The sequence below is a fragment of the Engystomops pustulosus genome, chromosome 7 (assembly GCF_040894005.1).
Source record: "Engystomops pustulosus chromosome 7, aEngPut4.maternal, whole genome shotgun sequence".
NCBI classification, from domain to species: domain Eukaryota; kingdom Metazoa; phylum Chordata; class Amphibia; order Anura; family Leptodactylidae; genus Engystomops; species Engystomops pustulosus.
The window spans coordinates 5,491,704-5,508,221 of record NC_092417.1 but is presented as its reverse complement, the minus strand read 5'-3'; the positions used below and the strand labels follow the sequence as shown (position 1 = coordinate 5,508,221).

Below are 16,518 nucleotides of genomic sequence, written 5' to 3'. Positions count from 1 at the left end.
CATTGCTTCATTTTCGAATTAAACCAATATGATCGGGTCTGTTCCTGACACTCCATGATATATTACATATATGGAGTCTGGGGGGGGGGGGGCGTCTTTTTATAGCTCGCCTCAGGCAGCAGAAAGGCTAGGTTCACCCCTGCATGTGGGACACAATATGAGTAGCTTTTCTAGGTCCGCACCCTTGGCTTACTTTACTTTGCTTAATTCCCATCACAAATGTCTACAACTGCAACACTGCCAAACCTGTCCCCCACAGATACAACGAATCCGACACCTTGTGTGATCGACCCCAAAGAAATTAGATACCAGACTTCCACAGAGGACTCTTTACCAAGTCTCCCTTATTGACTCTTTACCAAATCAACTCTCTTTGCTGAACTACTCTCTCCTTGACTCTTTACCAAGTCAACTCTCTTACTGACTCTTTACCAAGTCACTACTAGTTCTTACAGTCATCCACAAAGTCGTTCAGACTCCAAAATGAAGCTAAACGCACACTTGATCAGAGTGGGTCTCCGCTGCACGTGCACAAATTGAGCTCTATACCTCTATGGGTAACCCTATTGACACTAGTCAAACAGTACTATAGACACTATGATAATCTGGTAATCACAACAAAGTATCTCCTACTTTAGCAGTGCGGACCTCTAAGGGCTTCTCCCTCCCGTCCCACAGTTTCAGCTAACACCACAGACTGTCTGACCATCCGTCACTGTCCAGTCTCTGTTCAGTCTCTGTCCATCACCTTACAAAGTGGTTCTTTGCCAAAAACTATGAGCTTAGGTTACAGTGAACAACAGTGGCAAATACATAACACAGAGACAGTCTTACCCGGTCCGTCCAACCAGTGACACAGAAGTGACATATCAAGGTAGATAACAAAAACAGCTTACCCTGAGAGCGCTCTGGTCAGTTCTGTTCACCGAGCCGGCGGGGACCCTTCACGGAGGCTGCCTCGGTGTTGTTGTTCACTCCTAAGCCCACCCAGAAAGGACCCAAATACTGATAGGGATATTTTATGCAGGGCCCCAACAGCCCTCTTGACTTTTGTAAGGTGAGTCCTAATTAACCCTTTCATGATTGAACATAAAGACCAAGACACACGTCAATCTCTTAGTCAAGATCTTCTCTCCTTTAACCCCTTAAGGACGCAGGGTATTTTCGCTGATTTCTCGCTCTCCATCTTCAAAAATCCATAACTTTTTCATTTTTCCGTGTACAGAGCTGTGTGAGGGCTTATTTTGTGCGTAACAAATTTTACTTTCCCATGATGTTATTTATTATTCCATGCCATGTAGTGGGAAGCCGCAAAAAAATTCCAAATGTGGAAAAATTGAAAAAAACTGCATGTGCGTCATGTTCTTGTGGGCTCAGTTTTTACGACTTTCACTCTGCGCTCCAAATAACATGCCTACTTTATTCTTTGGTTCGGTACGATCGCGGTGATACCAAATTTATATAGGTTTTATTGCGTTTTAATAAATTTTCAAAAATTAAACGAATGTGTACAAAAAAGAAAAAAAATTTTTTGCCATCTTCTGACGCTAATAACTTTTTCATACTTTGGCGCACGGAGATGTGTGAGGGGTCATTTTTTGCGAAATGAGCCGACGTTCTCATTGCTACCATTTTGAGGACTGTGCGACATTTGGATCATTTTTTATTACATTTTTTATGTCATCTAAAAAGGTGTAAAAGTCGCATTTTGGACATTTGGGCGCCATTTGCCGTTCCGGAGGTCACCGCCGCCCGTAACCGTTTTTATATTTTGATAGATCGGGCATTTTGGGACGCGGCGATACCTAATGTGTCTGTGATTTTTACTATTTATTATATTTTATATCAGTTCTAGGGAAAGGGGGGTGATTTGAACTTTTAATATTTTATTATTTTTTTACATTTTTTAAACTTTTTTTTTTCTCTTTTTTTCCACTGTTTCTTAGACCCTCTAGGGTACATTAACCCTAGATGGTCTGATCGCTCCTGCCATATACTGCAATACTGCTGTATCGCAGTATATGGCATTTCTGCTCACTATACATTACAATGAGCCACAGGCTCATTGTAATGCATGTGCAGAAGCCATGTATCCTCGGGTCAAACGAAGACCCGAGGCTACCATGGCAACCGATCGCCGCCCCCCGATGACGTTCGGGGGAGCGGCGATCGGAGGTAAGATGGCGGCGCCCACGCGCCGCCAAATTTAAAGTGCCGCCGGCGACTTTGCCGGCGGCAAAGAGGAGGTTAACACCCGCGATCGGTGCAAGCACCGACCGCGGGTGATAGCGATGGGTCTTTGCTGCGATATGCAGCAAAGCCCATCACTGTATGAAGAAGGCTCAGCCCGTGAGCCTTCTTCATACAACCTTCACAGCTCCGTGGCGGATATATCCGTCACGGAGCGTGAAGGGGTTAACAATCAAAATGCATAATATATATCAGACAGAAGAGTCATCAAAGGGGTGTGAATAGTATACTGCAAAGCTATTGGACATCAGCATATTCTGGGAAAAAAGTGAATTAATTGTGCTCAGTTCTCAGAGACCTTGTACACAGATATTGTTTATACTAATGCTGAGAAGGAGATGATAAGCGACTCCAGAATCCTAATATCATGCAGCATCGAGGACAGACTGGCTTCTCATTACATGTCACAGGGTATTAGCTGACAGGCAGCAAACAGGTTACATAAAATGAAGTTTGAATCATGACATTAACTTGACAATGGTCAGGGAACATGGCCGCTGTATCTAAGATGGCGGACAGTAGTCAAGATGGCGTCCGAAACCAGTGCGACCTCCTTAACAATTCCCCCCTTTGAGCTTTGCTGGCCTGTAACTCCATCCTGAGCGACCTCCTCAAGCTCCAGGTACCCACAGGTAGGCTAAGCCCGTACCTGCTGGACTTGTTACCTCTTCACCAGATCCCCCAGAGGCCAGTCACTCAGGGGTTACAGGCCCGCACACTCACATCACATCACTGAGTTCCCATAGTCCATAGGTTTGTAAACAGGCAGCATCATCCTCCGCTCCGGGCACTTCTCCTGTCCTGGTTCTTACCGCCTGGACGGCCATCTGGGACATGGTGGACTTGATGAGGGGGACCACACAGCACGCAATAAGTGACAAGAGCAAAATCACAATCCCCAATATCACCCCCACTTACAGGAAACCCTTCCAATCCCCCAACCACAAAGTGAAGGGCAAAGTGTCCACCCCAGAGTTTCTCTTGAGTTCCCTGGACAGTCCTTCAATCTCTTCACGAGCATGGGTAATGGATCCATAGGCAGCGATGTCATCTGGGATGTATATGCGACAAGCCACTCCCACCATCATACAGACTCCTCCCTTCTCAGCAAGGGTCACCGATCTTGAAGATTTTGCTGATCTTTTTCCAGGTTTCTGTAGCCCTCACGGCCTCATTGTACAACTGATTTGGTAGCATCAAAAACGAAAACAGTCCCCGTTCCCTAAAATATTTTTTAGTTTGTCATCCCAAACAGCTGCATCATGGGTTATTATAGATAACTCTCCCTTATAGGTTATATTCTCCATCCCAGGTGCTGCCGGGGACTGAGCCGCGTTAGGCCGGATGCACACCAACAGAACGGGGGTCCTTGCATCATACAGATATCTGTCTGCTGGCTGAAGCGCTGGCACTGGAACCGCTCATACAATGCGGGGGCTGCGTTTTAGCCGGCATACAAGGTGTCCTTGCATTCGATTTCTGTATGATGCAGGGACTCCCATCCCCTTCAGGTGCAGGGGAGAGGGCAGAAGGATTGGGGCCAGGAGGAACCTCTACAAATGACACTTCCCTTTTATTCTTGGGCTCCATATGTTCAGAGAGATAACAAACGTATAAAGTTATTGTTATGTGTTTATAAAGTGTAACTCTTTATATCAGCACATTGTGACCCTGAGAACTGTTACTTCCTGATGTGGAGCCGCGTCAGGGGTCATTTTCTCATGAGCTGAAGTTTTCATTTATAGCATTTTCAGTTTTATTACAATTGGCTCTACAAATAGCAATAATGTGATGATTTGGACATTTTGATGTTTTTTTCACCTTCTGAACTAAATATTTTTTAATTTAGAATTATTTACCACAGCGCATAGAAGGTAAAATCTGCGATCAGTGTCAGCACCGAATGCAGGATGTAATGCAGGTGTCTGCTTTATATTAGGATCATTGCCAGCACCGATTGTGGGACGTAAGACAGTAGTTTGCTGTATAATACGAGCGATGCCAGTAGAGATTGTGGGCTGTAGTGTTGGTGTCTGCTGTATAATGCGATCAGTGCCAGTAGCTATTGTGGGCTGTAGTGTTGGTGTCCCATGCGATTACTATACACAGGGATAATATATTCATCTCCTAAACTTTTGGAGTTGTGAAAGAGGGACTATAGCTGTGATATGCACACCATAAAAGATTTTTTTTTTTGCCCTAAGCCTTGCCCATTGTACCCCCCAGCAGCTCCCTCCTCATATTGTATCTCCCAGCAGCAGCCCCTCCTATTGTGCTCCCCATCAACTCAGCAACTGCCTGCAGTGAAATGTCCACCCCCGGGGCTTGATCTCTTGGTGTGGGGGCAGCTAGATTCTTCTGGTACCTGAGTGGTTGGCTTGAGGCACGGCCTAGCCCTATTCTGGTCATGGTGAACAGGCTTTGTCCATGCTGGGCAGGGCCAGCAACTGGATGCAAGAAGGGGAGTCTGTGATGTAATGAAGGCGCCCTCTGGGGCGCTCCTGATGTGTAGTGAAGGGATCCCTGTGGTGAAACGGAGGCCCATGATGGTAGCGGCAGCCAGGCATCACACGTGCAGACATAGTTGATATACAGTGGGTATGCAAGGTATTCAGACCCCTTTAAATTTTCTTTTTGTCTTTGCAGCCAATTGGTAAGATCAAACAAGTTCTTTGTTTAGCTCATTAATATGCACTATGTTACCCAAACTGACAGAAAAACACTGAAATGTAGATAAAACTGAAATATCACATGGTCATAAGTTTTGCTGTGACTCTCATATGTAGCTCACATTCTGTCCATTTCCTTCTGGTCCTCCTTGAGATGGTTCTACTCCTTCATAGGAGACCATCTGTGGTTAATTAAACTGGACTTGATTAGGAAAGGCATACACCTGTCTATAGAAGACCTCACAGTGCATGTCAGAGCACATGAGAATCATGAGGTCAAAGGCACTGTCCAAGGAGCTCAGAGACAGAATTGTGGCAAGGCAAAGATCTGGCCAATTTTACAAAAGAATTTCTGCAGCTCTCAAGGTTCCTAAGAGCACAGTGGCCTCTATAATCCTTAAATGAAAGAAGTTTGGGAGAACCACAGCTCTTCCTTGACCCGGCCGTCCAGCCAAACTAAGCAATCATGGTAGAAGAGCCTTGGTGAGAGATAAAGAAGACCCCCAAGATCCCTGTGGCTGAGCTCCAGAGATGCAGGAGGGAGATGGGAGTCTCCTATCACTGCAGCCTCCAGCAGTCAGGGCTTTATGGCAGGGCAGCATTGAAGAAAACCAGGCACCGCACATCACCTGCCAAATCCAATCCCAGCAGTGACACATGGTGATTGCAGCATCAGGATATAGAAGGGGGGGGGGCAGGACCACTGGGTGTAATAGAAGGAGAGATTGTGGCCCAGTGCAGAGAGAACCTGGATGAGAACCTCTTCCAGATGTTCTGAACCTCAGACTGGGCCGAACCTTCCAACAAGACATTGACCCCCAGTCCACAGCTAAAATAACACAGCAGAGACTTCAGAACATCTCTGTGACCATTCCTGACCGGCCCAACAAGAGCCCGGACCTAAACCCAATGGATCATTTCTGGAGAGACCTGAAAATGGCTTCCACCAACGTCATCATCCAACCTGAGGGACCTGGAGAGGATCTGCAAGGAGGAGGCAGAGGATCCCTAAATCCAGGGGGGAGGAGCTTGTAGCATCTCCCCAGGAAGCCTACGGGCTGCACCGGCTCCAAAGCTTCTACTCAATAAAGCTATAAATTTCTAGGAATAGTAAAGATTGTAATCGCTGACAACGAGCCTCATCCAGATACATCTGTGTATAGATAACAAGGTGTCAGGATGTGGGGGAGGGGAGACGTTCTGTGATGTAAGAACATTAATATTTATCTCTTTCTTCTCCTTCCAAATGTAATGAAGGTTTTGTGTCTTCCAGGATTTATTATCAATCCAGGATCAGAGATGAATATTATATCTCCCAGTGATGGTAAGAACCTCCTCCTCTTCTTCCTCCTCTTCCTCTCACAATAATAATATATCCTATGACTGTTCTCCTTACCTGTATACAGGATATTACCTCCATACTGTGTTCTTATAGTGGTATCTGTGTATCTGTGCTGCGGTCTTCATGAATCTGGCTCACACTTTTTGCCTAACTATTAATAAATGTGTCCCACATGGTCTCAGTGCCCAATTGAGGGCAATTTTATTACATTTTGATTTAATATTTTTATGTTTAGTCCATTATTCCCCTTCATTGTTTTACCCTTCAGTGATTTTGTTAGTGCCACCATTAATTATTGTATTTCTTTTTCTTTTTTTTTTTTAATAAAAAGACGGAGGTACTCAACTTTTTGCCTCAGGCAGCAACTGGTCTAAGTGCATCACTTTGTCCTGCAGAAAAATAAAATGATCCACACTGTGGCCCTGAATATATAAATGATCCACACTGTGGCCCTGAATATATAAATGATCCACACTGTGGCCCTGAATATATAAATGATCCACACTGTGGCCCTAAATATATAAATTATCCACACTGTGGCCCTGAATATATAAATGATCCACACTGTGGCCCTGAATATATAAATGATCCACACTGTGGCCCTAAATATATAAATGATCCACACTGTGGCCCTGAATATATAAATGATCCACACTGTGGCCCTAAATATATAAATTATCCACACTGTGGTCCCTCAATAACCTCTTGGCGCCAATAACCGTTTTCCATTTTGCACATCAGTTTTTGTCTCTCCTCCTTTTAGAATCTGTAACTTATTTACTTTTTCAAGTACAGAATCTGCATAACAAATACAATCTGTAGCAGTGGTATTTAATGTTCCATTCAATATACTGTGAAACGGAGAAAAATTAAAAATTTAGTTTTTTCTTTTTTTGCGGCTTTCCCTTCAGATGTCTCTTCTCGTTTATTCTTTGGGTCAGTTTTTACAATAACTCAATACATTATTAAAAACGATCGGGGGGTGCTGATCGTTGCTATGGCAGCCCTGAAAGATGGCGTCACTGACCTGTCATCCTCAAAAACTGCACTAGGAGCTGCTTACTACAATGATAGATTTTTCGCACGTTAGGGTTTTATTTGGCAAATTTAGTAAAACTAAGAATATTCATCTATGGTATCGCTGTAAACGTATCGACCCATAGAATAAAGATAACATGATTATTAGGCTATACGGTGAACTCCTAAATGTAAAAAATATGGGATACCAACCCCACAATGGTAACACTGGAAAAAGCATCTCATCCCGCAAAAAAAAATGCTGTCACATGGCCCCAATAACGAAAAAGCGAAAAATTTTATAGCCTACAAAAGGGGCCAATGAGGAAACTAAAATCCTGGCAGCTGCAGGGTGCTCCTTCGCTTCTGGGCCTCGCTGTGCCCCTATAACACAAGTAATGTCCACATGTGGGGGGTCTCTGCACTCGGGAGAAGTCACGGCCACATGTGGGGGGGTCTCTGCACTCGGGAGAAGTAACGGCCACATGCGGAAGGGGGGTCTCTGTACTCGGGAGAAGTAGCGGCCACATGTGGGGGGTCTCTGCACTCGGGAGAAGTAACGGCCACATATGGGGGGTCTCTGCACTCGGGAGAAGTAACGGCCACACGTGGGGGGTCTCTGTACTCGGGAGAAGTAACAGCCACATGTGGGGGGTCTCTGCACTCGGGAGAAGTAACGGCCACATGTGGGGGGTCTCTGCACTCGGGAGAAGTAACGGCCACATGTGGGGGGTCTCTGCACTCGGGAGAAGTAACGGCCACATGTGGGGGGTCTCTGTACTCGGGAGAAGTAACGGCCACATGTGGGGGGTCTCTGCACTCGGGAGAAATTGCAGAACAAATTGTAAGATGGGTTTTCTTTTTTTATCTTTTGGAAATGCGTCAATTTTAGGGCTAAAAAATTATAAATTTCACCTTCATTTTGATTGATATACTATGAAGATCTCAAGGGGTTAACAATCTTCCTAAAAGATGTGTCTGATAGTTTGACGGGTGCAGATTTGAAAATGGGTGGGTTATTTAGGGTGTTTTAATGCTAAATATTTCAAATTTTATTCAAAACAGTAATTACGGTACCCCAAAATAGTCAATTCTGAAAATATGGAAAATCGATATTGGATTTGTAGCCGCGACATCAAAATAAATTATGCAGACATTTAAAAAATTATGAAAATGTAAAGTAGATAAATGGGAAATGTTATTCAGCAATTTATTTAGGTGGTAAATCTATCGGCCTGAAAACGCGGTGATATCGAATTTGGCAAATTTTTCAAAAAAATGTATCATTTTTTTCTTTTCTTTTTTTGTAAATAAACACAAAATTTATCAGCCGAAATTTACCACTAAAATGAAGTACAACATGTGAGGAAGAAAAAGTCTCAGAATCTCTTTAATAAGTGACAATGTTCAAAAGTTATAACCATATAAAGCGACGCAAGTCAGAATCCAAAAAATGGGGCTGAGCCTTAAAGTGTAACCGTCGTTCTGAGCAAAAAAAACCTAAAAACATAATTCTGCTCCAGGTGTCCCTGGGAATCATTCCTCAAAGTATTTTCCCTCTCGGTCCTCAGTTAGTACCTTTTTTGTCCCATAGCAACCATAGTTTCCAGCTCTCGAAAAAACTACAATCGGCAAGATGGAGGGGCGGGACCTGCATTCTGTGACATCATCACAAGCATGCGCTGCTAACCAATGAAACCATATCTATCTATCTATCTATCTATCTATCTATCTATCTATCTAGCGTACTCGAAACTGCACGTTGCTCGGACGAATATTTCGTCAGCTCGAGAAAATGGCATCTCCCGCCGTTTTGATTTTTGGCGGCCAGAAACAGAGCCAATCACAAGCCAGGAGACTCTGCACCCAGCATGACGTGGTACCCTTACACGTCGATAGCAATGGTTGGCTGGCCTGATCAGGTGACCCTGGAATAGACTAGCCCCTGCCCGCGCTGCTCGCATCATTCTCTGTCTGGATGCCGCTAGGGAGAGAGCTGCTGCTGGTCAGGGAAAGCGTTAGGGTGTTATATTAGCTTACTGTTAGGCAGGAGTGAGTCTACAAGAACCCAACAGCCCTTGTTATGGCTAGAATAGCGTTATATATATATATTTTTTTGTTTGCTTGTGGCTGGGCTTGCTGGCACTAGTAGTGCAGCTAGTACCATATTGTGAGGAATTTGCAGACTTGCCAACGTTATATTTAGCTCTTAGTGACACACATATCCACCTCAAACACCGAAGTGGGACAATTTATTAGGGGTTTGATTATATTTGGCACAGTCTGCTTTTTCTTTTCTTTTTTTTTTTTTTTTAAACTAAGTCATCAGGCACAGCACAAAATCCAGTTGTGTGCTGTCAGTGTAGGTTAGAAACTAGCCATAGCAATAGTATAGCATCGTTTTCTTAAAAAAACAAAAACACAAAAAAAGACAAAAAAGACACAAAAAAATTTTACAGTTTACACTTTAATTTTGAAAATGTTGAACCCGAGGGCTAGGGGTAGAGGACGAGGGCGTGGGCGTCACACTACTGCAGGGGTCAGAGGCCGTAGTCCTGGGCGGGGTGAGACACCACCTGCTGATGAGGGAGCAGGGGAACGCCGCAGAGCTACACTCCCTAGGTTCATGTCTCAAGTTACTGGGACTCGTGGTAGAGCACTGTTGAGGCCAGAACAGTGCGAACAGGTGATGTTGTGGATTGCGGACAATGATTCTAGCCATTTGTCCACCAGTCAGTCTTCCACGCAGTCCACCCATGTCACCGAAATCAGCACTCCTCCACCTCAGCCTCCTTCCCCCCAGTCTGCCCCCTCCCAGGCATACTCTGAGGAACTGTTTTCTGAACCCTTCCGAGAGTCACAAACCACTTGTCCGGTTGCTGCTGAGCTCTTTTCCGATGCCCAGGTTTTCCACCGGTCGCAGTCTGTGGGTGATGATGACATTGTTGACGTAGTGGAAGAAGTGTGTAAAGAGGTGTCGGACGATGAGGAGACACGGTTGTCAGACAGTGGTGAAGTTGTTGTCAGGGCAGGAAGTCCGAGGGGGGAGCAGACTGAGGGATCGGAGGAAGATGAGGTGACAGACCCAAGCTGGGTTGATAGGCCGGGTGAACACAGTGCTTCTGAGACGGAGGAGAGTCCTCGACGAGAACAGGTTGGAAGAGGCAGTGGTGGGGCCAGACGGAGAGGCAGGGCCAGAGCTGGTGCATCGGCGCCAAATGTTTCACGTAGTGAAGCTCCCGTGGCGAGGGCTAGATTTTCGGAAGTCTGGAGGTTCTTTAAAGAAACACTGGATGACCGACGGACTGTGGTGTGCAACCTGTGCCAAACCAGGATCAGCAGGGGTTCCACCACTACTAGCTTAACTACCACCAGTATGCGAAGGCATATGAATGCTAAACACCCCACTCAATGGCACCAAGCCCGTTCACCTCCGGCCGGGCAAACCACTGCTCCTTCCCCTGTGTCATCTGCTAGTCAGCCCCCTGCCCAGGACCCCGGCCCAAACACCTCCCGTGCGAAAACCACACCTTCGCCTCCACGATCCTGCACAGCATCCACCAATGTCTCCATGCACAGCGTTCAGCTCTCCATACCCCAGACGCTGGAGCGCAAGAGGAAGTACAGTGCAACCCACCCACACGCCCAAGCCCTCAACGTCCACATCTCCAAACTACTTAGCCTGGAGATGCTGCCCTATAGGCTGGTAGAGACCGAGGCCTTTCGCAACCACATGGCGGCGGCCGCCCCTTGGTATTTGGTTCCCAGCCGCCACTACTTTTCCCGATGTGCTGTCCCAGCCCTGCACCAGCACGTGTCAGATAACATCATCCGTTTCTGACAAGGTCCATCTGACCACGGACACGTGGACGAGTGCTGCCGGGCAGGGCCACTATATATCGCTGACGGCACATTGGGTTAACTTGGTGGAGGCTGCGACCAAGTCTGACCCTGGGGCTGGTCATATACTGCCGACGCCGAGGATTGCGGGGCCTACCTCGGTCCAGGTCGCTCAGGCCTATAATGCCTCCTCCTCCTCCCACCCCTCCTCCACCTCCTCCTCCGAATTACCATCCGTGTGCATGGCGCCATCAGTCGGTAGCTCTAGGCACAGCAGCAGTGCCGTCGCTAAGTGATAGCAGGCGGTGCTCAAACTGCTGAGCTTAGGCGATAAAAGGCACACCGCCCAAGAGCTATTACAGGGCATCACGGCACAGACTGATCTGTGGCTGGCACCGCTGAACCTGAAGCCAGGCATGGTTGTGTGTGACAACGGCCGTAACCTGGTGGCGGCTCTGCAACTCGGCGGACTGACACATGTGCCATGCCTGGCCCATGTGTTAAATCTCATAGTTCAGCAGTTCCTCAAGACATACCCCAATCTGTTTGATTTGCTCACGAAGGTGCGCCGCATCTGTGCGCATTTCAGGAAGTCCAGCACAGATGCTGCCACTCTCAGGGCAGCGCAGCGCCGCCTCCAACTGCCCGCTCATAGACTGTTGTGCGACGTGCCCACGAGGTGGAATTCAACATTAACCATGTTATCCAGAGTTTACCAGCAGCGCAGAGCGATTGTAGACTGCCTGATGTCAACTTCCACCAGAACTGGTAGTCAGGTCAGTCAGCTTCCTCAAGTCTACAATGAGGAGTGGACGTGGATGTCTGATATCTGTCAGGTGCTGAGTAACTTTGAGGAGTCAACACAGATGGTCAGTGGCGATGCCGCCATCATCACCCTCACCATCCCGCTGCTTGGCCTGTTGAAAAACTCTCTGGTCAGCCTGAAGTCAGAAGCTTTGCGCTCGTCACAAGAGACGGGGGAAGAAGATTCCCTTGTTGATAGCCAAAGCACCCTCAGGTCTGTTTCTCAGCGCATATCGGAGGAGGATGAGGAGGAAGAGGAGGAGAATGTTGGCGAGACAGAAGAGGGGACCATTGTCCAGTCCTTCACTGTTCAGCGTGTATGGGCAGAAGAAGAGGAGTTGGAGGAGGAGGAAATGGATAGTCAGGCCAGTGAGGGGAGTGAATTCTTGCGCGTTGGGACTCTGGCGCGTATGGCAGATTTCATGTTAGGCTGCCTATCCCGTGACCCTCGCGTTCAAAGAATTTATTCCAGCACCGATTACTGGGTATTCACTCTCCTGGACCCACGGTACAAGCAAAATCTTTCCACTCTCATCCCTGGAGAGGAAAGGAGTGTGAGAATGCATGAATACCAGCAGGCCCTGGTGCACAAGCTGAAACAGTATTTCCCTTCTGACAGCGCTAGCGGCAGAGCGCGTACTTCTGCGGGACAAGTAGCGAGGGAGAGTAGGCGAGCAGGCAGCTTGTCCAGCACTGGCAGGGGTACGCTTTACAAGGCCTTTGCCAGTTTTGTGTCACCCCAGCAAGACACTGTCACCTGTCCCCAGTCTCGGCAGAGTAGGGCTGATCTTTACAGAAAGATGGTGAGGGAGTACGTAGCTGACCATACCATCGTCCTAAATGATCACACAGCTCCCTACAACTACTGGGTTTCAAAGCTGGACATGTGGCATTAACTGGCGCTGTACGCCTTGGAGGTTATTGCCTGCCCTGCCGCTAGCGTGTTGTCTGAGTGGGTTTTCAGTGCAGCTGGTGGCATCATCACCGATAAGCGTACAAGCCTGTCGACTGACAGCGCTGATAGGCTGACGCTTATCAAGATGAATAAAGCCTGGATTTCTCAGGATTTCCATTCTCCACCAGGTGAAGGAAGCTCAACCTGAATAATGTATGCACTCCTCCTCATTTTCCTCCTTCTCCTCCTCTTTGTACACTAAAGCAGAGGACACTGGCTATTTTTTGCCAGGGACAACTGGCTCTAGCTATAGTACTCTATGTATTTAATTTTTCTGGAGGGCCACCTACCCGGTCCTCTGTTTTAAACAATTTTTGGGAGTGCCACATACAGGCACTCAATCTATTTAATTTTTCTGGAGGACCACCTACCTGCTCCCCTGGTTTGAAAACTTTTTTGGACTGCCACATACAGGCACTATCCAAATTTAATTGTCTCCATAGCAGCCTCCACACGTCGTCTTTATAGCTGCCTCCACACGTTGTCTCCATTGCTACCTCCACACATCATCTCCATAGCTGCCTCCCAAAGTCGTCCATATAGCTGCCTCCATACATTGTCCCCTTAGCAAACGAGCTGTGTCAGGCAGAATTTTGGGTTGTTTTCATGGCTTCCACATCAAACTTGTTAACTTTGTCGCCACCCTGCTGTGTTATCCACAAAATATACTGGCAAACTTTTATAATTTACCGATATTATTTCAGCGCTTCTAGCGCATCTGTTTACATTCCCCTCACCCGCCATAACCCAAACTTATAAGAACACTACTACACTTGATCTTATACAAAAGGTTCTTAGAAGTGCTGTTTGGGGAGGAGCCAAGAGACAGGGGCTTGGACAGGCGAAAGCTCGCCTGGAAGTGGACCGCCAGCTCCATCCCAAGATTAGGCAGCCTCAGAGGCATCCATGCATGCTGCCCCTGCTGTTTCCTGTCCATTTTGCCTCCACGATCCTCCACAGCGTCCACCAATGTCTCCATGCGCAACTTTCAACTCTCTATAACCCAGACGCTGGAGCACGAGAGGATATACAGCACATCATCCCCTTATCAAACGAGCTGTGTCAGGCAGAATTTTTGGGTGTTTCACCAGATACATAATGGAACTCGGCCCATCTGTCGCCACCATGCTGGAGACCTGAAGTTGCAATCATAGCAGCGCAATAAGGATGCCCCATACTGTCACTCTTAATCATGGAAGTCGTCTCCATGGCTGCCTCCACATGTCGTCCCCTTATCAAACGAGCTGTGTCAGGCTCATTTTTCGGGTATTTCACCAGATACGTTATGGAACTTGGTCACTATGTCGCCACCATGCTGTGTTATCGACTAAATATACCGTCAACCTTTTGTTCACATAGGAAATCATTTCAGCGCTTCTTGCTCACCTCCTTTGGTTCCTCTCTGCCACCCATTGGTTTGAAGCCTGAGTCCATTTGGGGTATGTCGCCATGACACTCTCTAGCCTGCCGCTGCCTCTGCATGCCGTCCCCTATAGTGTCAGGGTCAATTATTGGATGTTTTAGATGCTATCTAGCCTCATTCTGTCACTCTGTCATGGCCATGCTGTTGGCATAATTTTGGCATAATGGTGCGATTAAGCAGCCTCAGAGGCATCCATGCATGCTGCCCCTGCTGTTTCCTGTCCATTTCCGTGGTGTTTCCATCCTTTTCTGAGGTTTCCAGGTGTTTGGCCAAGCTTCCCTGTGCAGACCCTTGGTCCCCTTGAAAAATGCTCGAGTCTCCCATTGATTTTAATGGGGCTCGTTATTCGAGTTTGTCTCGAATAACGAGCACCCGAGCATTTTAGTGCTCGCTCATCTCTACACATGATGTGGCAGCAGCTTGAAGACTTGGAGAGTCTCTCCTGCCATTTCCTGCTGTGGAGTGTGAGGTGATGGGGGAGAGGGATTGTGATGGATCTGCAGCTTGTGTCTGTGTGCTTATATACAAGTGTAGGGAAAGCTGATGGAGAGAAATGTAGTTGTGTGGTTACTACATTAGTTAGAGCTTCTGGCAGCACATGACTGAGTGCTGGAGCAGTGAGCTGTGAGGAGAATCGGCTGACAGGGAGAGCAGAGACAGGGGGAAGACGCGATGTGCCTAGCAACAGCCATATCAGGAGACACTAACAACAGGGGGAAGGCTGTAGAATATGCAACACCCTCGCCGATGCAAGGCAGAGGAGTGGTTGCGAATACGTCCCATCATGTAGCTTGCAGCCTGTGTAGGGTCTGGTTAGCCTCACAGCATGTCACTACATAACACTAGATAACACAGATGAGCACTGCAGTGGGAGATCCTGCCTGGCAAGGCAGGAGTTAATTGTTTTATGTGATGTCATATGCGTCAGCCAATCACAGGTGTTATACTTTGTCTCTGTGAGCTGAGATGTAAGCTGAGATGTAATTGGAGGAGTAGCCACCACCTGACCAGGGGGAGTAACAAGATCCCTGTTCAGGAAACTTCCAGAAGAAGTCAGTTCTCTCAGAGAAGAAGAGTTCAGTTGCAGTCAGACCAGACAGTCTGAAGAGCAGTCTAGTCAGTCAGACCAGGGAGGCTGAACGAGTCAGACTGATTACAGCTAAGAGTTAGACAGAGAGAGAGGAAAGGGGTATCATCCTACCTTCCAGGGTGATACCTGAAGCAACCCAGGACAAGCTGAAGCATCCTTCTAGGACACAGCTACCTCCCAGCCTGCCATTGCATCCAGGCTGATGATCCCTCCTGTGGCTCCCTCCAACTGTATCTCAGGACTCCACCATTTTGTTAAGGCACGTTGCTACGGTTCCTGACGGTTCCAATAAAGAACTGTAAGTTGTTTTTGTTCAACCTCTGCCTCCGTCTGGTCCCTTCTACTATGGCTGTCACCATCACGGGCACCCTGTCCACTACACAGAGACTCATACTCTAGACACCAAAGGGTTGCCCCAGGGAGAACCGCTATAGCAGCCTCTCCCTCATCATTTCTTGCCAACACCAGCTGCTGGAGAGCTGCCAGGCTGTAGGACAGCCCTCCGGTTCCCCATACCAAGCACCGTGACACTAGCGTGCCTAGGCCACAACCGCCAGCCACTCAGGTACTGCGGGCCCTGGCTGACTCCAGGCCCCGAGAAAAGGCTAGGCCCCGGTGGGGGATGTTGCAAGTGGCGTCACGAACACAGGATCATTACTTCTGTGCCTTATTCTGGCACTAGAGACTATCCTTTATTGAAAAACTACTGTGCTGCCTAACCCTGCTGCCATTCGGGTATAGGCCCAAGTGATTTTGTGCTATATTTCACATTGACTATATTACTGCTTCCAAGCGCATCGCTCCAGCAATCAGGGGGTTAATCCCTGTCAACGGACTCTGTTAGCTCAATTACAGTTGGTGCAGAGCGGTTGAAGCATTTACCTCACGAGGCTGTGGCGCAGCAAGTATTTCCAGCCCGCCAAATCCTCCCTGGCGGGAACTCCAGAGTCGTCACCAGGCTCCACCCCCTGCGCGAGTGGCGCGAAGTACCGTGGGGGAGGAGCTGGAACGTGTGCGGCCGGCAACAAAGAGGGTTAATCTGCCATCTTGGATTTTGGCGCAGGCCGCGCCTGAAGCCTGCCTGCAGCGTGCGCCTCATCCGGAGTTCCGGCACATGTGTCCTGCGAC

At 47.6% G+C, this 16,518-nt stretch overlaps 1 protein-coding gene across 1 annotated transcript in view; it reads left to right on the top strand.

The window, feature by feature from the left end:
• Nucleotides 1-16,518, top strand: part of LOC140069144 (NACHT, LRR and PYD domains-containing protein 12-like) — a 140,363-nt gene that overhangs the window by 14,754 nt on the left and 109,091 nt on the right. Inside the window, exon 2 of the mRNA XM_072114514.1 lies at nt 6,193-6,243. Within this exon, the coding sequence (XP_071970615.1) occupies nt 6,219-6,243 (25 nt within the window). The 5' untranslated portion in view covers nt 6,193-6,218. The remainder of the gene's footprint in view (nt 1-6,192; nt 6,244-16,518) is intronic.